General features: G+C 49.1%; 1 protein-coding gene across 1 annotated transcript; it reads right to left on the bottom strand.

Moving 5' to 3' along the window:
* Nucleotides 1-483: 483 nt before the first annotated feature.
* Nucleotides 484-21623, bottom strand: TMPRSS13 (transmembrane serine protease 13). The gene is made up of 13 exons (XM_053367550.1): nucleotides 21240-21623; nucleotides 16543-16723; nucleotides 15613-15723; nucleotides 11273-11395; nucleotides 10958-11087; nucleotides 10125-10217; nucleotides 7133-7176; nucleotides 6247-6406; nucleotides 5515-5690; nucleotides 5279-5377; nucleotides 4982-5124; nucleotides 3841-3993; nucleotides 484-2545 (listed from the first exon to the last, which is right to left on the bottom strand). Exons 1-13 carry the CDS (start codon nucleotides 21261-21263, stop codon nucleotides 2525-2527), a joined length of 1458 nt encoding a protein of 485 aa, XP_053223525.1. The 5' UTR covers nucleotides 21264-21623; the 3' UTR covers nucleotides 484-2524.
* Between the last annotated feature and the right edge of the window lie 1727 nt (nucleotides 21624-23350).

Raw genomic sequence — 23350 nt, 5'->3', positions numbered from 1 at the left:
CTGTTGCTCCTCCCTGACCATTGGGCTGCCTGCCAGGCTGATGGGAGTTGGACTCCAAGAATACCAGGAGGGTGTTCCCTCTCCCTGCACACCCTACTTGCCTTCCCTTCCTTGGGGACATTCAGTGCCTCTCCCTCTTCTTCCTTTAACAAAACAGGTGGCTCCAAGGTTTGCCAGACGGATGCCCAATGGCTTCTAAGCCCTAGGAATCCTGCTGACCTTGCACTGCTGGAGAATGGTCTTTTAGGAGCCTAATCCAGTAATTGTTTGGCTTCTGTGGGGAGTGGGGGGGGGATGCAGTTTCTTGGGGAGGAAGTTGCTTGCAGGAAAGACACCACTGGTTAAGGGACTGCCCATCTATAGGATGAAGTGTAAACTGACCAGGAGAGCATTTTTCAAATGCAAAGCCCAGAACTCTGGTTTATCCAATGTAATTGACTGAGAAGACAGGCAAAAGAAAGTATTTCCTCAAACAACACATAATTAAATAATATAATTCATTTTCAAAAGAAGTGGCAAAAACCACCAGCTTGGGGGGCTTTAAATGAGGATCAGGCAACACTGTGGAGGAGAGAGGTCTGTCTACAGTTGTTTCCCCGAACAACTAGGTTGAGCCTTTGTAGTGAGAGGAAGTTACCTCCTAGTACCAGATGCAGGGGGCTAATCATCAAGCTCTGCTTGTGAGCACCCAGATGCATCTGGGAAGTCCCCGGGTTCTGGATTTGATGGGCAAGAAGGTCACCCTGTACATTACCCTGTACATCATCCAGGAGAAGTGGCTCTCCCTCCAACACCAGGAAAAAGTCTAAACCCAGGAGCTACAGAAATGCGATTTCAGGAGAAATAATTGCCCAACAGTTACTATCAGGCTAATGTTGAAATGTGTATAAACATTAGAGGCAATTGTGGCATGGGGTGTGGTCTTTAAAGAGCATGTTGCTGCATGAGGAGCCCCCTAACAGCCCCAGTTCTTTGGGGTAGGCACAGTACTAAGGCTGGCTCCTCTTCACACCTCCTCAGTGGCATAGCATGGGTTGCTAGTGCCCAGGGCCACATGAGGGATGGGAGGGAAACAGATGGAGTACACATGCACATTCAACTGCCTAATGGCGTCCGCATCACCCAAGAGATCTCAGCTGCAGAGATAAGAGTTGTTTTGTTGTTTGGAGAGGTCACTCCTGGTTTGCATAGAGAAGACGTTGTCAACAGAGCCCAGTGATGAAAGCACATCCTAACAATTTAGCGCCCAGGGCAACCGCTCCTGTGCCCCCTCCACGCTATGCCACTGCATCTCCTGTTAGCAAACTTATTATTGCCACACACCAGTTGTGTGCATTTCTCTTTGAAGAACTATGACGCTGATGTGGCAAAACAGCTGCCTTTGCCAATAGGCAAATGGTACATAGATGGTGGCTGGGCCCTTGGCTACTGGCAGCAGACACAGATAAGAAGTTCTCTGCACTATAGGAAGGCAGCTTCGCTACCATGGTCTACCTCAAAGGGAGAGGTCATAACTCAGTGGTAGAGCACCTGCTTCACATGCAGTAGGTGGAAGTTCCAGGGTGCCTGGCTAAGAAGATGCCATACCTGAAGCTTCAGGAGGTGGGGCTATTACTACTGCCAGTCAAGCAGACAGTACAGAGCCAGGTAGACCAATGGCCTGCATCTCACTTGACATTGCAAATGGGAATGCCCCATAGGAAGCCATTGTGCCAGAGCAAAGGAGGCAGGTCCTCCTACAAGGGTGTGTTGTTTAACAGGATGGAGAAGGGCAGAGAAGAGGCTTGTTCCCACGGCAGAGTGCCACAGTTTGGGGACTGAGAGGCACCCTTCTGCAGCTTGCCACTCTCCCCACATAGGATCACTGGTGGGGCTCAGTTCCCCAGAGTGGGTGAGTGGCATGGATATACCTAAGGCTGAAGTGTTTCTTAGCTGTGCCCTGAGGACTTCCCAGTGAGGGAGGCTTAGTGGGTAGGTGGGCCTAGCTTCCAAGGTCTTGTGGTGTAGCCAGAGTGATTCTAAAATGCAAAGTAGGCAGAGATGCAGCAGCCAAGGATGCTACAAGGGCTCCTCTTCTGCCCCGTTTCCAAGTGCAAGGACCTATCCAATCCATCCCTGGTCCAAACGGTACAAACAGGCGACCTTAAACACTGAGAAGTGGTCTGTTCCCTTTTGGCCAATGCAACCTGATCCCAAGAGCAGTTCCAGAGCTTGAGCGCAGCTGATTCTCTGGGGAGAACATAATCACACTCCACACTCCTCCCAGATGCTCCATTCCAGGCCCAGCATCAGTTGCATCAGCCCCCAGAGGCACAAGCCAGAGTCCAGGAGGCACTGACAGCAACATCAGCAGTAGCAGCAGCCCAGAAGTACCAGAAGAGGGGAGAGGAAAAGGTTGTCCTTTGCCACACAGTCATCCTGATGGCCCATGAGCAGGAAAATGCATCTGGCCACCCCAGCCTCCATGAGGACTTTCCATGGGAAGACAGATGTGGTGCTGGGGGCAGAAGAAGCCCTTCTTTTCTCAGTCAGTCTGGCTCTGGCTCTGGAATGGAAGGAAGGAAGGAAGGAATGAAATGAGCCCACGGAAAGCAGCTGCTTCCTCCCCACAACTGGGGAAAAGCGAGGAAGGGGCATCTGCTGCCAGACTGAACTTCTGCTACTCTGGAATGTGCAAGCTTTTATGAGATCTAACATAAGCAGTCAAGTACAACACTTCCTGTTTGCCCAGAGTGGACACACAGGGGGATGTTGCTCCAGCCAGGAGGACTTCTTGTCACACCTGGTCTGGAGCATCCTCCCCCTGCATGTGACCAGGTAGATGGGCATGACCCTTAGAGACCCCATAAAAGGGCTGGTCACACAGCCACCTTCCTCTTTCTTCTTCATCGTTTTATTCCATCTCGATGCTTTTGCTGTGTGCTGGCTCTCAGCCAGCAGCACATGGGCTCATTCCCATAGGGGCTGAACTCAAACACTGTTCTGTAACTACAAGCTAAAGCCAGTCTTCAGGATCATACTGTGAACTGAATGTAAGTAAACTTCTTGTTACTTTTAAGAAAAGACTGTTGTGTCTTTATTCTTTTTAAGAGGTAACAAAGGGTATTTACCAGGAACAAACCCAATCTGGACAAGTCAGATTGGATTGCTTAAGTAAAGAGATTCAAATGAATCTACCAACTAGCTTCCTGCAACATACTGGGGAATGTACTCTGCTACTGACTCACTAGCATGAGTGAGGAAGGATAATATTTAATCAATATGTCCTCTCCTACTATCCACAACATTCCCACACTTTTGAACTCCCCAGGGCATCTTCTTCAGGGTAACGAAAAGGAGATGCATTAAGTTGCAAATATAAGTTTCTGTCCACATGGGTGTAGCCAGGGGGGCAGCTGCCCCACCCTAAAAATTAAATATTAAAAATCAATTAAATCAATTAAAAATACTTAGCTAACTGATCAATTGTGTTGCCAATAACTCAGTTCTGCCCCCCCAACATAATGCACACCCCCCTCTAAAAAAAATCCTGACTACGTCCATGTCTGTCCACCTTTGTAGGACAGAAGGGGTGAAGAATGGCTTTGGCACTAGCTATTTCAGACCTGTCCCCATAACATGACCTAGAAGTTGCAATGAATCAAGGACGTGCTTCCCTCCCACTAAGAGGCATGTTCGCTGGCTTAAGAGTTGCTGGACAAACCTCTGATCTTTTAGCAGAGCATTGAAGAAACATTTTGCAACCATTTCCAGCACCTCTCCACCTGTAGTCTGCCTGCCAGTCTCCTAAGCTAAAAGAAGTCAGCCGGCCCCCAGCAGGCTCCTCACATTCTCCCTTACCTCCATTTTGCTGTAAATCCAGCTAAGCAGCTTTGTGACCTTCGTGTAGACACCAGGCTTGTTCTTCTGGCCACAGCCAGTCCCCCAGCTGGTGATGCCAGCCAAGTACCAACGGGAGCTGTCATTACAGACCAGGGGGCCTCCACTGTCACCCTGGGGCAGAGAGAGAAGGTCAGTGGGGCAAGATGGAACCAGAGGCTGGAGAGGGGTGGAGCAGAAGCCACCTGACATTTGGGTCCCCCAGGAGATGTTGGCCACAGTGGCTTGTGAGCAAGGCCCATGAAGGCACCACATAGGGGGACTTTCTACTGCAGGCCTAGAGTTTATGACAGGATGTGTGCTCTGGGCATAACCTCTTCTCATGGCAACACAGCAGGCAGATCACCTGTCCCAACGTTTTAAAGAGCTGGACAGGACTTGTAATTTATTGAGCCCTCCATCCCCAAAAAGCACAGCCTCTTAGGGACATCTCATGTCAGGGAATGGTCTGGATCTGAAGACTGGGGAATGCAGTCGTAGGCAGATCAACTCCTCACAGAAGTGGAGGGGGAGTATTCGTCCCACCCTGCCTCCAGCATTTTCAGAAGCAGAGAGAGAGGCAGACACAGACACAGAAGCAAAGCAGCTTAGGGAAGAGTTACCCAGCTACGAGATAATGACAAGAGATCCAAAAAGGAGGAGGCAGCTGGGAGACACATCAATTGAGAGTGTGGGGGACCCCTCCTCCCCATGGACTTGAAGGTCTGCACAGAGAACAAAGGAGGCAGGGAAGGGGAGGAACTTCCTATTGGTGCACTCCTTGCTGCGGAAGTAGGATTCAAAGTAGGCAACTGATCTCCTTGCGGAGAGTTGTGTGTTTGTGCTTGCAACATGATGCTGTAATAAAGGGACTATAAACCTATCAACTGCTCGTTAATTCTTATCTGTGAAGCTACTGAAGGAAGAGGGGAACTCTCCACGCTTGACACCTCTGGTCAAAGCACTCCGCTTGGTGCTCAGTGCACCCACCTCAGCCCCTGGGCATTTAGCACTTGGCTCCTGGCACCAGTGAGAAGAGAATGGGGGATGACCAACCTGAGGGCCCATGGGTACTCTTGAAACCACCCCCCTTTGCCTTCTTTCAGCAAAATACCAATCTCACCTGGCAAGCATCTCTTCCCCCTTTCAAGTACCCAGCACACATCATCCGTGGGGTCAGGTAGTGGTCATAGACATTCTGGCTGTTGCAGAGTCTGTAGTCAATTATCTTCACCTCTGCCTCCCGCAGCTTTGGCGATGTATTCTCTGAAATAAGCAGGCCATGCTGAGACGGAGGAGCTCTCCTGGGCACACCAGCACCTCCTGTTGGACTTTGCTCTGCAGCTGGCTTGGGGTCCTCTGCACCCCTCAAGCTGCAGCTCTACAACCCATCAGATGAAGAACCCTCACCCCAATTTACCTTCATTCTCGTTTGTCTTGCCATAGCCTGTGATGTAGCAGGTCCTCCCAGGCAGGAACTTCTGATCAAACATGGGGAGGCAGGCTGGGCGGACATTGGCTGAAGCAGAGAGAGAGGAGAGAGAGATTAGTCTCCCCTTGAGGGGGAGGCTGTGGGCTTGTTTCACCAAGGGACCTCAGCACCAGGAAGGCAGGGAGGAAGGTGAGATGTGGCAGCATAAAGTCAGGGAGCTTTACCTGATAAGGTCAGAGGCTTCGAGAGCTTCAGCAGTGCAATGTCAAAGTCATCATGATCATCATCGTATTTGGCATTGATGATGATGTGTGAAACAGAGATGCCTGCGGTAGGCAGGTGCTTGAGGTTGGAGGCCCCAGCATATACCTTCCACTGGTCCAGGATCTTCACACTATTCCTTAGAGGCCCAAAAGATGAAATGTCACACAGGTTAGGGTAGAGTCGCTTCTGCTTTGGCCCAAAGCCATCTTCCTCAGCAGGAACGTGTGCTCAGAACATGAATTAAGTGTGACAGGGGTGCATGTGAGAGGGAGGGAGAACGTGCTTTGGATCAGGACTGGGTGCCAGGTGATGCAGCTACTTTATCAGAAAGAGAGGCATGGAGGGGAGGCAGGGGGCAAAAAGGGGCTGGTGGGAAGGTGCAAGCAAACTGGGGGGGGGGTGAGGAAGAGAGTGGAGAGAGGTGACTTGTCCAGGGATGTGGCCATTGCATCTCCTGCCTTGCAATAACAGGTGGAGTAGGTATCAGGGATGGGATGTCAGAGCAGAGAGTCCACTGACTTCCTTTCTGTTGGACCTCCTGGATTCATTGGATCTCATTCTCCAGCCTGCCATGATATCCCTCAGAACTACATGTAGCCACAGTGGAAACCCAGAAGATCAATTTTCCCCTGCAGATCCAACCCTCCAACTCAGCCCCCACCTCACAAGTTTGGGCCAGGGATGCCACTTACATGAAGAAGCAGTGAGCTGCTGTGAGGACCCACTGAGGATCGATGATGGTCCCTCCACAGATGTGAATCGACCCATAGTGCAGGCTCACTTGCCAAGGCCACTTATTGATTGTTGTTTCGTTGCCTTCAATAATGCGGCCAGACATTGTTTGCCCGCAGTCTACAGAAAGAGAAGACATCCAAGAATCATAGAATTGTAGCGTTGGGAGGGACCAGGGGTGCTGGAAGGGCAAGCAGAGAACTCTTGCATCCCAGGAGAGCTTGTGCCCAAAATATGCCATGGTGAGATCTGGCATTGCACAGTTCCTTTGCATCACCCAAGGCTTCCTTTAACTCTTCTCCTCCTGCCCTCTCTCTCTAGTCATGTGCCACTCCCATGGCATTCTCTTCCCCTCTCTTGGCCCACCCAGGGACTTTCCTGGGACTGGGAAGCAGTAGATGGAGACAATGACAGGCAGAGAGGCAGAGCAATGGATGCTAGTTTTGTCTCCATCCCCATCCCAGATGAGTTTCACAATAGCAACACGGAGACCAAGGAGGAGGAAGCTCAAAGCCAGGCCCACCCTCTGGGCTGAATATGGGAAGACAGGTACATAGGTAGGTGGTGAAGGTGACCGAGGTGAGTGGGGCAATGCCCCATTTGCCCTAATAGACCATCCACCACTGGAGGCTCCTATTTCTCACTCACACCTCTCTGCTGTGCTGGGCCCATGGTGCTTCCGCGTAATGAAGGAACTGGGCAATGTATGGTCAGGCAGGGATTGCTTCAGGGTACCTCACAGCTCAGTCTCTTGGGTATAGCAATGGAAATAACATGAGATCCAGGAGGGGACCCTCCCCATCTACCCACCCACCTCCCACCTATATAACAGCAAAGTCTCCTTACTTGTGCATCGGAGGGAAACATACTTTCCAGTGCCACATTGGGACCTTTAGGAGAGACGAAAACAGACTCTGTTAGGTTTCAGAGGATGGGTCCAGCAGGCTGCAGAGTCAACACAATGTGGCCTCCTGGCCAAGAGAATCGAGGTGGGGTAGGATCATGTCTCCAGGAGCCAGCCAGCCACCTAACTTACACATGGAGGTGCCAGGAAGGACCACATTCCTGCTGAACCACAAATGGGCTTTCTGAGCACTTGTGTGCCAAGAATAAGCAGGCTTGGCTGGAACAGGCATGGAAAGGGATCTCCATCCCTGTGCTAGACAGCCCAGGGAATCAATGATCCAAACAGCGCCCAGGCAAAGGCCAATGCCAAGGGGGAGAAAGGAGTGCCACATCCATCAGGTGAGTTTCCCCAACTTTGTGTTATCCTCCCAGCAGGTTAATCTAAAAGACAGTGGCTTTCTCAAGGCCTCCTTGGCTAAAGGAGGATTTGAGCCACCTCGCTTCTCAAAGTTCAGCATTTTTCATGGTTCCACTGACTCTCTTAAACCAGACTTTTCAAGGGTTAAGGGGCCCCAGTCAACATATAATAAACCTGACAGACTTAGCTCTGGAGTTCTTTTGCCATTTCTAGTTCTTAGCTAAATAAAACACATTTAAAAGAGTTGTGGGATGGCGATCTCACATGCTCCAATATGTATCAGGTGAGCCCGTAATGGCCATTTCCTCATTGCAGTTCAGAAGGGCAAACTCTAGCCAACAAATTGCCTCCCCAGTCTTGGGAGGGTGGTCAACAAAACACTCAGTTAAGCAATAATTGTTAATTTATGTTCTGGAACTCACACATTTTAAGGTGTGAAAAGTCTCATCTCTCACAGCTCCTTTGATGTTAGGGATTTTGTTCTTTAAAGTGAAGTAATGCCTTGAATAATTTTGCATAGCAGATGGCACCATTGTCAGGAAGCACATGGTAAACTGATCTCCTGTGAAATTCACAGCTTCAGCTAACAACATCTTTGTAATCTGGCCTGAGAGAGACACAAATCTGGGGGCTCTTTCTGTACACAAACACACACACACCATTTAAACAATTTTCAAAAGTTACACAAGACTATATACGATAACCACACAGAAATCATGTAATTTAGAGTTAGATTCAGATTCCAGGCACATATAGAATAGACCCACGGAAGATCATGAGACTTAAGTTAGTAATGAAGAATTGAACTTCTGTTGATGGTTAAGCATGATGGGAAGTCTGGAACCAACACACAGGAAGGTGCCCTAGATCAGATCAGTCCATTCATCCACCTGGCCAAGCAGCTGTCCAGGGTCTTGGACAGTGGCGGACGGTGGGGTGTCTTTCCTTGATTCTTTCCACTAGAGCAGGGTGATCCAATATGTGGCCCTCAAGGCCTTTTTGGCACCCTCTGCAACATTTGACACACACACACCCAGCCCTTGCACTGCCTTCCCAAAGCCAGGTAGGTGAGTCACGGGACTTTGTAAAGGAAGGGTGAAAGCTCTGACAGGGTCCTAGAGTCCTCCAAACTCCTTCTTAAAGGCTGGTTAACACTTCCCTAGCTTTGGGAAGGAAGTGGAAGGGTATAGGTGTAGCCAAGGGGGCAGCTGAACCCCTAAATCAAGTAAATAAATAAAAATAGTTAACTAACTGAGGTTCTGCCCCCCCCCAACATGAAACCTGCCTACGCCCATGTGGCAGGGCACCCTGCCAGAGCCCCGCATCTCCTTCCCAAAGTCTGGTGCCTTGCTTAACCAGCTTTGGGAAGAAAGGGGTGGGCATCAATATTTTGCCTCGCTGCACCAACACTATCCTGCACATGTAGCAAAGTAGTGTATGGTCTGCAGGTTCCCTGTCGAAGTACGATTGCAACCCATTTGGGCCACCCTGAACTAGAGGGTACTTTTGTGCTGAACTTCCCTTCAGGAGGAGGCCCATCCAGGATTACATGATGAGTTGTTGTATGGCAGGAAGATATAAGGATATCTGGATTTGGGGTGGATTTGTGGCAATGGAAGGGTGCAGCCCTTGGCATTCTAGGTAGGCAAGCAAGAGAGGGAAGAAGCTGGAATCGTACTCATTCTAGTAATCCCTCTGCCCCCCCCCCATGAAATGCTTGTATTATGTGGTGTGTGTGTGTGTGTTGGTGCATTTAATGAAATCTACAATCCCCACCCCCTGACTCACCCAAATTTTAGTCAAACCATGTTCCCTACTGCAAGCTTCTAGAAATAGTCACTGGGATCTGTCACAGTTTGTTTACGGCAATAGCAGAGCCAGTCCTATCATTTGGTATGGGGACACAGCTGTCTCAAGCGGCAGATGCTGGGGAGTGGCAATGAGCTGGTGGAGAAAGAGCCGTGTGCACCACACAGTCAGTTCTGCATCCCCTAAGCTCACTTCCTGCCCTCAGGTGCAGTGGAGGGCATGGCCTCTTTTCCAGCCATGTTGAAAGAAGATTCAACAGCCAGTTTGGTTGGTTTCTGTATCAGAAATGGGGGGAAGTGGGAGTTGCACCATCTAGACTTTTGCCTAAGGTATGAAAATCTCCTGGGCTGACCCTGGCAGGTCCCAGGATTGGAGAGGGGCCAGTGCAGCCCCACCGCCAGTCTACAAAGGGGCAATCAATAACAGCCGACCAATCTTAGCAAGGGGTTGCTACCCTGTCTCAGAATCTCACTGGTAGGAGAGAAGGGCTGTCCTCTCCCCTTTCCAAAGAAGTGTTTGGATTTGATATCCCGCTTTATCACTACCCTAGGGAGTCTCAAAGCGGCTAACAATTTCCTTTCCCTTCCTCCCCCACAACAAACACTCTGTGAGGTGAGTGGGACTGAGAGACTTCAGAGAAGTGTGACTGGCCCAAGGTCACCCAGCAGCTGCATGTGGAGGAGCGGGGAAGCGAACCCGGTTCACCAGATTACGAGTCCACCACTCTTAACCACTACACCACACTGGCTCTCCTCGCTCCCTTACCTGCTGAGGCTCTGCTGGATTGTGTTGTTCATTTCTCCGGCTGTGAAGCTGTTCCCAGACCACGAGAGAGGGGCATAATCTGTTAGGGAGGCACTGGGGAGACAAAGGAGGCTGTGGTCAGGATGTGAGAGCCGACCCTTGGGGTGCAAGGCCTATCTTGGGGCAGCCCCAGCATGTATTTGTACTAGACAGAGGCAGTTGAGGGGGCACATGTGGATGAGATGGAAGGTGGAGGGGGTGTCTAGAGGGGGCTGCCCCCGAGGGAAGCAGAGGAATGTCACCCCCGCCTAGGCCTCCGCTGCCTGAGGGAGGGGGCGCCCCACATAGAATCACAGAACTGTAGAGATGGAAGGGACCCCGAGGGTCATCTAGTCCAACCCCCTGCAATGCAGGAATCTCAACTAAAGCATCCATGGTCATCCAGCCTCTGCTTAAAAACCTCCAAGGAAGGAGACTCCACCACCTCCGGACTGTTCCACTGTCAAACAGCTCTTACTGTCAGAAATGTCATGTTTAATCGGAATCTGCTTTCTTTCAACTTGAAGCCATTAGTTCCAGTCCTGCCTTCCAGAGCAGGACAAGATAAGCTTGCTCCCCTTTTCCAGGCTAAACATACCCAGCTCCTTCAACCGTTCCTCATAAGGCAGCGACCCTTTTATCTCCTCCTTTTTTGCTGGAAGAAGCAGGTAAGCCGCACACCCTCCCTGTGGGGTGACAGCGAGGAGGCTCCTAGAGGAACACGCTCCCAGGAGGAGCAGGAGGGTTGCCTGCTTGTCTCTCCCCGCTCCTGCCTGCCTGCCTGCTGGGGCACGCCGCCTCCACCCAGGACTTACTTGAGGAATCCGAGCTGCCGGCAGGTCTTCCTGGATAAATCCTCCGTCCAGTCTTTGCTGCAGACGGGCAGCCACCGCTTCTGGGGCCCCGAGTAGACCTGGAGAAAGGACTCGTTCCCGGCGAAGCGCACTGCAGAGCCGGAGAGGAGGAGCCAGTGAGGACCACGAGGAAGAAGAAGAGGAGGAGGAAGACTCAGCTTCAAGCCCGTCGCTCGCCGGAGTAAGCAGGAGACCCGGCGAGCACTTGCCCGGCCCCAGCTCCGCAGGTCGCCCCACCCCACCACCCTCCCTCCGCACCCCCGGAGAAGGCATTACCGCAGTCCAGCTCGTCGCTGCGCTGAGAGCAGTCGGCGACCCCATCGCAGCGCACCGCGTGGCTGTCGCATTTCTCCTCCGGCTCCTTGTAGACGATGCCTGTGCCGGAGCGCCAGAACAAGACTGCGAGGGGCAGAGAAAGGAGAGAGATTCATGAATCTCACCGCCTTTTCTCTGAGCTGAGCTGAGCTGAGCTGAGCTGCGTTGACAGATTGTCTCGGCTTCGAAGTTGTTCTGTGTTTACGCTCCCGTGTTCTTTGCCACGGCTTGTCCACCAGGTGTCAGAAAAGCTCCAGCAACCAGCAGAGGGAAGCTGTTATGCCCTGAAGGGAATTCCAAGCCTTCAGAAAACACCGCCTCCCTTGTCAGGGCTTCGTGATCCTCGTGACCTCCAGAGGATAACGAGGACACTCTCCTCCCACACACAGAGCATGTGGTCAAAGTGAGCATGACGATCCCTCATAAACTAAATGACACCAAAAGTGCTTCTATATTAGATGCTGACCACACTCAATTCATTTTTCAAAAACAAAACAGGGCACCTGCCTGATACAATCATCAAAAAGTAATTGGGAAGGTGAAAAGAGCCCTGCAGCTGCCACCAGGCCCAAGGCCCAACGCAACGGTCAACTTCATGCGGGATCTGAGAGCCTCTGCAGTCCTCTCTTCCCTTCTAATTCCCAACAACTGGGGTTTACTGCATCCAATACTGGAAGTTCCCCCAATGCTTTCCTTGTGCTCCTCTTATGTTCACCAGCTTGCAGAAAATTCTGCTTTAAAATATAGGTGAAGGAAACTAAAGCATAATCTGTACAAGTGTGGATCGCCTTCGGCCAGGGCTTTTTCTTTTTTTTTTTTTTTGCAGCCAGAACTCACTGGAACTCAGTTCCAGCACCTCACAGGTGGGCGCTATTGCCATTTTATATATTTTTTCCCCAAAAAAATTTATTAGTTTTCACAGTATTATAAACAAACAAACAAACAAACACACAAGACAAGCAAACATAAATCATAGCCTTATTGAAAATTACAGTTATTAACTTTGTTAAGTGATTTCCTCGCTTCCCCTTGGTTGAATTTCATTGCATGTCCTTTTAACGGTTTTCCAAATCCCAATTTTTATGAAATGTAACTTAAAACATTAACATCCTTAGATCTTCACCTTATGGAATTAAACATATTAATTCATCACTTAACATAAATAAAATCCTAAGCCCATTAGGTATCTGCAAGCTATTTTCAGTTAGTTTAACTTAACAAATTTAACTAAATAATCTTTAAATTTATTCCACTCTTCCTGATACTCCTCCTCCTTCTGGTCGTGGACTCTTCCAGTTAGGTCAGCTAGCTCCAAAGCTATTGCCATTATAAGAGAACAAGCGAGGCATTCGTGGCAAGTTCCTGCAGATCTTTTACTAGAAAAATAGCACTGACTTTTGCACTGTGCTTACTGCCTTGTGACATATGTACTGGGCAGGGGAGCCCAACACATCACTTTCACAATTACTTTCCTGGTCAGTGCTATTTTTGTGGCACAGATTTTTTGAACCTGACCTTATGCTAAAATGGTTTTGTTTTTGTTTTGCCTATATAAAAAAAGATTCATGCAGTGGAGCTCAAATGGAAACATTTTAGATTTTTTTTTTAATTACAAGAATATTTCCCAATGGGCACCATTTTAGGAGTGACAGCCTCCTCATATTTTAATGAGTGCCAAAACACCTATATTAGAAAAACAGCAACACTGTAATAGCACTTAAATGAAAAATCCTTTTATGTGCAATTTTCAAAAAGGATTTTTCTTTTTAAAAATCGGCACTGCTAAAGTCACACTGATCAGGTGACAAGCACTCTCTTTCCTGTACAGATGGCTATGCCATGGTATGGAATGGGAGCAGAAAACAGTGGGGTGTGCACACAGAACAAGCGCGGGACGCTCTGAAGCATGGATAATCAGTTGCCACGGCATTCATAGCTTACTGAGAAGATCAACAAATGGGCAGCCTTAGGAGACACCCTCCTGCGACAAGAAGGATGGGATGGATGCCAAAGAAAGGGAGCCTGGCCTGCAGCTGCTCTCCCAACTTCTCCCTTCCCAATTGTTGACTCCAAAACAGAAGAGAAAGAGAAGAAGGCTCCAGCCAATATGTCCTTGTGAGGAAATGTGGGCTCTCAGCCAATTTTCCAAGGAAGGGAGGAGCCATGAATCCAGGTCACATCTAAAACTGGGCGGGGAGTTCTCAAGACAGGCTTGGCAGAGTCAGAACCCTGAAAAATGGGGCACCCGGTAACACCATGTCATTTGTATTTATTTGCCTGTTCAAACTGCTCGTTGCCTTTGCATTACTTCCTCGTTTTAAAATTGCAACAGGTAAGCCTCTTATACACCCCATACATTTAAAACACATGACTTCCCCCAAAGAATCCTGTGAACTTTAGTTTACTCCCACAGAGCTACAACATCAGAACCTTTAACGAACTACAGTTCCCATAATTCTTTGGGGGAGGTCATGTACTTTAAATGTATGGTGGGTACATAGGCTTAAGAACGTGAAAGAGGAGCAAGGAAGAAGAACGCACGCAGGTGTAAGGGACAGCAGGGCCCCTCCCATGAGCCACAGGACCCTCAGCTCTTCAAAACAGATGGAAGAACTCCAAGGGCCAAATTTACCCACCCACCAGGGTATCTGTCATGTTTCCTGCCCTCAGCAGAAGGAAGGAGAGATGATGTTTGGGTTGTTGTGTGTCTTCCGCAGCACATACAGGCCCCTCAGCCAAGTATTTGGTTTCTGGCTCAGTCCCTCCTTGTCATACTGCGATTAGTTATGTACTCTCACACCCAAACAGCACCCCAGGAGAGAGAAAACAGAAGCTTCTATGCACAAACACATACCAAAACAACCTCCCCCATCTGGCACACTCCAGATATTTCAGACTACAACTCCCATAATCCCCGGGCAGAATGGCTGTGCTATCTGGGACTGATGGGAGTTGTAGTCCAAATAATTTGGGGTGGTAGACTAGAGGTTTGGAAAGAAAAGATTCTGTAAATTCATCCCCATCCTAAAAAAATAAAGAGCCTAGGATTTGCCGATCAGAAGGTCAGCAGTTTGAATCCCCGTGACGGGGTGAGCTCCCGTTGCTCGGTTCCTGCTCCTGCCAGTTCGAAAGCACGTCAAAGTATAAATAGGTACCACTTTGGAGGGAAGGTAAATGGCGTTTCCGTGCGCTGCTCTGGTTAGCCAGAAGCGGCTTAGTCATGCTGGCCACATGACCCAGAAGCTGAACGCCGGCTCCCTCGGCTAATAAAGCGAGATGAGCGCCGCAACCCCAGAGTCCGCCACGACTGGACCTAATGGTCAGGGGTCCCTTTACCTTAATATATGTAAACCTAAACAACCTGATTTCTCAAAATAAAAAATATGAGAAGAAAAGACTTTTCTACCTCTCAAGGCCCCTGTGTATTTTGCCTAAGGACACAGAGAGAGATGGGTAGCTTCAGCTGGTTTTTGTAGTTCCAGAGATGGGGGGACTCAGCCACTGTGTATTTCTTCTTCCCAAGGCTCTCTGGTGAAACCTGATGCCTGCCTAGTACCTAAAACCACCTCACTTGAATGTCTTCTCCATCCTCCCCCCACTCTGTTTTAAGACTGCAGCCAGATGGAGACTCCATAGCTTCAACATAAGCCAAAAAAGTTCCCTCTCTCCCCAGTTCATTTGCCATGTAGCCTCAGGTCTGGAGATCTCAAAAGCTCACACTCTGTTTTGTAATATTTTGTAATACTTTGATTGGCCTAAAAGAGAATTGCTCCAATATGAATTCGGGGGAAAATATATTCAGGGACAGGGACGGGGGTGGCTCTGTGGGTTAAACTACAGAGCCTAGGACTTGCCGATCAGTAGGTCGCAGTTTGAATCCCCACGACGGGGTGAGCTCCCATTGCTCGGTCCCTGCTCCTGCCAAACTAGCAGTTTGAAAGCACATCAAAGTGCAAGTAGATAAATAGGTACCACTCCGGCGGGAAGATAAACAGCATTTCTGTGCACTGCTCTGGTTTGCCAGAAGCGGCTTAGTCATGCTGGCCACGTGACCCGGAAGCTGTACACCGGCTCCCTTGGCCAATAAAGTGAGATGAGCGCCACAACCCCAGAGTCGGCTACGACTGGACCTAATGGTCAGGGGTCCCTTTACCTTTACCTATATTCAGGGATATTTAAAAAAATATCCCATAAATTGTATGAGATCTGCCCTCTTCTTCAAGCAGGATGTTCATTCCTGGGAATGAAGGAAGAGCAAAGACACGTTCCTCCCCACCACAAACGAGAGGAGAAGGACTCACATAGCAGGATGAGGGCCACCAGAAGCACAATGAGGATTAAGATGCAGACAATGAGGGCCAACCTCTTCTGGCCCATCCTCCAAGATGCCTTGAACGTTGGAGTGGAGGAGGCTGTGGTTGGAGAAAGAAAAGAACCAGATTGGTTACGATTATGAAATACCCCTAAAACATCCAGCTTTGCTATGGTTAAGTCTGCACCATAGAAGGAAATTTTGGAGAGAGACTCCATTACAGAAAACCAGATTCACATGTCCAAGCAAAACTGAGTTGCAAGGAGCATCTGGCTAAATTAATTTGTCTCCTTTCCCTAAAGTCTGGACCATTCCTCCCTTATCATTTGTACATTTAAATGTAGAACTCCTTTGACAATATTCAACCAAGATATGGGGTCCCTCCTTCTACCCACAATTACTAATCAAGAAATTTCAATAGTCCAAGGCTCAAGCAGAGCCCATAATGTATGTTAAGCTTTTCACCCCTCTCTCCTGGACAACAGAAGAAGATTTTCCAAGAAGACATTTTGCAAGCTTTTTTTTAAAGACAAACTCATCTTGACTAGCACTGTTTTAAAATCTTTACACCCATCCACTGTCAGGAAAGCAGGATTTACAGTCTTTGTTTCTGTATTAATTTCTGAAGGCCAATTAGGATCCTCATACTTGGGGACACCTGCTTCCTTCCGTCCCCTGACTGGGCTCATTTCTTCCTTCTCTGTTGTGTTACCCTGAAATCTCAGAAGTCAAGAAGAGGAAGGGATGAGTTAACACTTTGCCTTTCTCCATTAGCCCCTTGAAAGGTGCAGATGTTCTTGACTCTGCCAGTCCTGCCTGGGATATACCATCCAGACCCCCCCCACCTCAATATACATCCAGCAGCAGCAGGGGCTTCCATCAGGTGGCTTCCTTCTCCCTACCCCACCCTCCATCTTACCCCTTGAGGTCTCGCGAGCCACGCAGGGCACAGGAGCCAGTCTGGAGTCTGTAGGGTAGGGTCTGAAGGCAACTCCTCGAATGGTCTCTTCTGGTGGGGGAGGATGGGCCACGATGGGCAGGACAGATGATGAGGCACAAGAGCTGGGATTCAGGTTGGCATGATGCACGGTTGGAGTTTCCTGCAGGTAAAAGGGGTTCAGACTGAATAAAGGGTTCTGAAAAGGGTCTCAGGTCATAGTTATTTCTCTGATGGAGCCAAAGGTCAACATGAATGAGGCCTTAAAAAAAACCTCACTCATGTTGTAGAAGGTCGCAGTTTCAATCCCTGGCATCTCCAGGTGGGGCTAGGATTGTCCACTGCCTGGAATTCTGGAGTGCCAATCTATGTATAGAATTCTGACCTATACCCAGCTTCCTATGCTCAGCTCTTAGCGTTCATCAGTAGCCCTGGAGAAATCCCACCATTTTTAGTAGGTCTGACCTTGAAGGCTATAGAAGCATCAAAGCAGAGATGCCTCCATTGCAGGATCTGCCTGCCCACAAAGTGAGGTGAGGGGCAGAGCTGGATTAACCATTAAGCAAAATAAGCACAAGGGACGCGGGTGGGGCTGTGGGTTAAACCACAGAGCCTAGGACTTGCCGATCAGAAGGTTGGCGGTTTGAATCCCTGTGACGGGGTGAGCTCCCATTGCTCGGTCCCTGCTCCTGCCAACCTAGCAGTTCGAAAGCACATCAAAGTGCAAGTAGATAAATAGGTACCACTCTGGTGGGAAGGTAAACAGCGTTTCCGTGCACTGCTCTGGTTCGCCGGAAGCGGCTTAGTCATGCTGGCCACATGACCCAGAAGCTGTTCGCCGGCTCCCTCGGCCAATAAAGCCAGATGAGCACCGCAACCCTAGAGTCGGACACGACTGAACCTAATGTTCTGGGATCCCTTTACCTTTTTAAAATAAGCACATGCTTAGGGCATCAAGGGAAGGGGTAGCACCGCATAAATTTTCCATTGCCGGATTTTTAGCATTAATGGTCATAAATTGTCCATTCATTTTCTCACTTGGAAGTATATTAAAAATCCCAACGGAACGACGACGCAACAAGGCAGGCTGGATTCCTTATCTGTACTAAGTATAGAAGCAGATGTGTTGTGTAAGATTGGTTTTGAGGATCTGATCAAAGACTTTGCAGTTACATAAGGTAGGAGAAATTTCCCCCCCAAATATAAATAAAGTGGAAGTATACAAAAATAAACATTTTCCATCACGCTGCAGGTTTCATTTTGAAAAAAATATAATTTAATTTTATGGTTTATTATTGTTTATATTTTGAATTAGATATATATATGGGGGCACTGAAATCTTTTAAGTGCTTAGGGCCTCTAAAGGTCTTAATCTGGCCCTGGTGAGGCAGTTGCCTCAGACAGCAGATCTGGGCCCAAGGAGAACCCGGCCAGTCTCCTCCAATGCTGCACCACACTGCATTCCCCCACTGTCCCTCCTTTACTGTGAGCATGCCCCCCATGGAGGCAGGGGGTAGGGCACAGTTCTGGAGGAGGGGAGGCAGCGGGATGGAGCATTTTGCCCCAAGATGCAAAATGTCCCAGACCAGCCCTGTTCTATTGGCCAGGAGTCCATGCTGCAAAGGGACCTCCAGAAATGTTTTCCTAAGCTGCTTCTTCAAGGGATGGGAACACAGGGCATCTTTGCAAAGAAGTCACCTGATCGATTCTGGTGTGACCTATGTGTCTGCATCTAGTTACTACAGATGGCTCCCCCTCAATGAGGCCACCTTGTTGAGTCAATCGTTAGTATCTGTTTGAGCAACCAAGGGAGGGGGGATTGGGTGCTTCGGTTCATGCACTTCCTTCCCTGAAAAGGCAGTGGTTGCCCCCACCTCTGCTTTGGGAACACACCTATAATAGCCAAGGACTGATTATTTGCATCTGCTTGCTACTGTCTTCCTTGCGCGCAAAGGCAGGTAAGTCTCTTGGGCAAGAAGCCTGGGGTGCCTCCAGCCCGTCACTTTTCCAGGAGGGATTCAAATGTGTGTGGGAACTTTAGGTTTGCACAGTTAAAGTGAATTAAAGAGCTCTGTCACTCTAGCGCAGGAAATCCACTTCAAGAAAGCATCGATCTTTTTGCAGTTTGGAAAGTGACAGTGAAAAGCACTGGAAATGTGGGGTGATTGAATGTAGAAACACCCTGTGAGCACATTAGGATGAATTCAGGATAAATGTTAGCTGTTGTATAACAAAACAGAAGGAAGGCTCAATAAAGACCAGACTGAGTCCACATCCACACCATCTATTCAAAATACTCTTATATCGTTTTTACAGTTGTGGAGAATCCTGGGGATTGTAGTTTGTTAAGAATGGTGGATCTATGAACCCCACACCCTTAGCAAACTACAGTTCCCAGCATTCTTTGAAGGAAGCCATGGTTGTTAAAGTGTTGTAAGGGTGCTTTCAATGGATTGTGTGGATATAATAGTAGTCTAACAACTGCATTAGCTTCGTGCAAACAAACCAGGGCAAATAGATGCTCCATGTACAGGTCATCTGGAAGAGTCCAAAGTCAGAAATGTCTACTCACACAGGGCGAGGACCCCATGGGCTCACTCAAGGCCAAGTTGCCAAGACTGAGAGGAAGCAGATCTGGGAGTATTTATAGCAGACAGTGGCACCCAACTGGCCCTCTGCTGTCATTTGACTTCCTAGGCCGGGAGGCTTATGGGCTGTTTTGTACATGCTGTTAGAAATATAAAAGTTTAATGTAGTGAGTGCAATGTGCTACTTTGTATTCTGTTCTTAGTAATGTTTATAGGTAACTATGTAGTTTTAAGACTGTTCTGTAGCAAAGCTTTGAAACTCATTCTTGGGGCGGAAAGCTCAGTTATCCAGATCAGGGATTCTGCTGAATGACTCCAACATGTGCCCCAGCTGAAACTATCAGCAATTCCACCCTTCTGCCCTGCAGCAACTCTGGTAGTGCAGGGAGCAGGTGACCAGCAGTGCCTGAGAAATGATGATCCCAGTTCCAACCTGGCACTTTTCTAAATGCAGGGATGCCTCCCAGGGCCATGGAATGCTGCTGGGCCATCATGTCACAACCAGGTGGAAAATTCTCTCTCTCTGATTCACTAACAACCTTATTAACTGGATCACCATCATCTTTTTCACAAGCTGCTGCTAGCCCTGCTATGGGGCTTATAAGCCTGGCGTTGTGTGTGGCGAAATGGGAGTGAGGGGGAAGGTTTTACTCCCATGTCACTGCTGCAATTCAGTTTGCAGGGCCTCCCTCTCATTGCGGCTTTTAAGGGGACATGAAATGGCCGAGAGACCCAGCCACAGATCTCCTGTGTCATCCCGTCTCCTTTTTGGCCCCAATGCAAGCTTTGGTTTGGCCCTGACAAGCTCCAAGAGGGCTTCTCAGTCATCAATGCCACATATAGGGAAAGGCAGCCCTCATGTCAAAGAAGAGAGAGAAGAACAGGGAACTGGCTGTTTCTCCAAAGGGAAATAGTTCCTGCTCAAGACAAAGGAGGCACAGCCAGAACTTTCTGATTTCTAAGCTTTTGTCAGAGGGCCAGATACAAACTGCCTTCTGACTGTCAGCACAGCTTCCAAAGCCCTGTTTCCTCTACGTGCATCAGTACTTGAAGTTCTGATGGCTTGTCAGGCCTAGGATCTTTGGGCTGATCCTAAAAGGTGCTGAGCAGCATGAAGTCAGTGTGCAGAGGCTTCCGCTGAGTTGTGTGGCTAAATATATATAAGCAGACATGGACACACACACAGGCTGAACCGCTTCCCTCCTCCTAAAAATGGGTGTGAATTGCTTGAACCCCTGGTCACATCAGAAAGAGGGCAATTAGATATTTGGCATGGACCCCCACCCACATCCTTTGGTCTAATTGGGAGGGAGGGGGAAGAAGCCCCCGTCCATGAGGCCCACCTACCAATGCAAGCACAACAATGGGCACACTGTGGGGCCAACCTTTCTACCAGGATCTTGTCTTGGGGTTCTCCTTGCAGCTGTCCCAAACCATCTGCAAGCACCACCAGCCTCAGGACAGCTACCGTAAAGTCCTGCGGTTTTACCACCACCTACAGCAGCAATCCTGATTATTTAGCTCTGGGAAGAGGAAAACAGTGGCTGTTGACCAAACAGTGGCTGTTGACCAAACATGAAAAGGGGGCAGAGGAGAGCACCAGGATGTTTTGGCTCCTAGCCTGGCAGGTTTGAAAAGTTGCTGGAAGGTAGTAGGGGGTGGGGAGATTGCTCAGCATCTCCCCCAGGATACTATAAGGAGCAAAGGGCTTTGGTAACGAAGGAAGCCTGAGGTTCAGACTTAGGAAGAAGAACTTGCAAACAATATTGCGCATTGGGCTAAGAAAACAAGTCGGGCTGGGCGGTATCTGGTTTTCAACATCAGGATCTATCACCAGCAACTGCCCCAGGATGCCAGCTGGTGGTGCTGAGGCTGCGAGGAATGGAAAACAAGGAAGTATCAGGATGGGGAGAGCAGCCTTGTCTGTTGTCAGCCCTACAAGTGAGGTCTTTTTGCCCAGCTGGGATTTTCAGGACAAGGCTCAAGTCCACCTCCCCCCACCTCCAGCCTGTTGCCCTGTTTCAATCAGTCTCCGCCCCTCACCCCAAGACCCACATCAAGGCCCCTGCATCTCCTCCTCTGTTGACTTACCAGGCTTGGTGGTCTCTCTTCCATGGCCTCTTCTTTCTGCCAGGAGCTCTGGGTCACTGCCACCTCCCAGTGCCCATGGTGAACTGCCAAGGGTGGCCTTCCTGCTCACTCTTGGGCTGTGGATGCCAGCCAAACCAACGGAGTGGCAACTGTTCCGAATGGGGAGTCTGTCCGTCCGTCCGGCCTGCCTGCCTGCCTGGCTCACTCCCTGTTAGCTGTGTGGCAACCACAGATGGAATCCAGGGAAGAAACTGGACCAACCTGAAGCGCTGCTGCTCAGCTCTGTGTTCCTTCCCTGCCAGATTCCCGGAGGCAGGTGGAAGGTGTTGCCCTTCAGGTGTGCTGGGACGGCTCCCACTGGGACAGCTCCCTCCTGGCTCAGAGAAGTGGCCCTTGAAACCCAGCTAGGGAGGCATCATACTGACCGCGCCATTAGCTCTTTGAGCCTGGAGCCTGGAGCCTGCCTAGCCTTAGACCTTTAAAGAGCCTTCGCAGGCAGGCAGGCAGTATCGGGGAGCCCCACCCACTTGAGGTCATCATCAGGAGCAGGGGAGGAGATGGTTTTCCTTGACTCAGGAGAGACAACAGCATGTCAGTTGGAAGGAGTAGCAGAGAGACAAATTACCTGCCCGGGGAAACCAGCCACGTCTGGGTCCTGCTGGGGAGCAGAATTACTTTGGAAGCTGCTTCTGATCTCTGGAAGCCTCTCAATTGCCATTAACAGCACACAGAATTACAGTGGTACCTCGGGTTACATACGCTTCAGGTTACAGACTCCGCTAACCCAGAAATAGTACCTCGGGTTAAGAACTTTGCTTCAGGATGAGAACAGAAATCGTGCGGTGGCGGCGCGGTGGCAGCGGGAGGCCCCATTAGCTAAAGTGGTGCTTCAGGTTAATAACAGTTTCAGGTTAAGAACGGACCTCCGGAACGAATTAAGTTCTTAACCCGAGGTACCACTGTATTATTATTATTATTATTATTATTATTATTATTATTATTTCCCCGCCCATCTGGCAGAATGTCCCCAGCCACTCTGGGCAGCTCCCAACAGAGGACTAAAAACAGAATAAAACTTCAAACATTGAGAACTTCCCTAAACAGGGCTGCCTTCAGATGTCTTCTAAAAGTCAGATAGTTGTTTATTTCATTGACATCTGATGGGAGGGCGTTCCACAGGGTGGGCACCAATACCGAGAAGGCTCTCTGCCTGGTTCCCTGTAACCTCACTTCTCACAGGAACTGCAGTGATGGTATACTCTTTCCCTTTGGGTTCTTCTTCTTTTTAGCCATTGCATCCCCAGCAAAGATGCAAGCCCCTTACAACATTCCACATCTTTTGTTCACTTAGTCTCTGGGCTGCTGTCTAGCATCCAAAGGCAGCAGCAGCCAAAGGCTCAGTATCCCCCCTGGTTTCAGGACAGGTGTGTACATGTCTGTATGTGTGTACGTGTGTGTGTGTGAATCCATGTTTGTGCTAAGGCAGAGTGAGTCAGCAGTGACCCCCAAGGCTGGGAGTTTGGATCCCTTGGTCTCATTCAGTTCTGCCTTTCGACAGACACTGGGCTCCCCAGAGAAGTTTGATTCAGCCAGACTGTCTTCTTCGATTGGGGAAGGGAGAAGGAGGTTCAAGGGGCAGGATGAGCTGGCTCCAGGGTGAAGAAACCATGGGAAAGAAATGCGAACGCAGATTGCAAACTGGGCTTCGGAGGTTGAGAAGGGATGTCTGGTTTGCACACACTCGATTCCTGTGTGTTTCTTGGGGATAAGGATCACTGTCACCCACCCTCAGTCTTTAGAAGAGGGAGCGGCATGAATCCAGATGCATCCACATGTATTTATTAATATTTGTTATATTTGAGGAATATATACTCTGCCTCTTTTTTTAAAAAAAAAAATTCCTTGCATGGCTTTCAAAATCTTAAAACACCACAAAATGGATTTAATTATATATTAAAATATATATACAAAACCCCCGAAAAATCAGTAATAACACCTTAAAACAAACAGCAAACCCTGGCAAGTCAAAATGAAACAGACTGAACTAAAAGACAGGATAAAATAAAGAAACACCTTTGCCTGGCACTGAAATGACACCAGGATCGGTATTA

Source organism: Podarcis raffonei, chromosome 15 (assembly GCF_027172205.1).
Source record: "Podarcis raffonei isolate rPodRaf1 chromosome 15, rPodRaf1.pri, whole genome shotgun sequence".
Classification (NCBI taxonomy): Eukaryota; Metazoa; Chordata; class Lepidosauria; order Squamata; family Lacertidae; genus Podarcis; species Podarcis raffonei.
This window is presented reverse-complemented; position numbering and strand designations above follow the sequence as displayed.

Coding starts and splice junctions, on each gene's coding strand:
- TMPRSS13 (XM_053367550.1), bottom strand. CDS start 21,263: ATGGAAGAGAGACCACCAAGCCTG. Junction 10,218..10,957: donor CGGCAGCTCGGATTCCTCAA/GTAAGTCCTGGG, acceptor TTGTCTCCCCAG/TGCCTCCCTAACAGATTATG. Junction 2,546..3,840: donor GGATTTACAGCAAAATGGAG/GTAAGGGAGAAT, acceptor CTTCCATTCCAG/AGCCAGAGCCAGACTGACTG.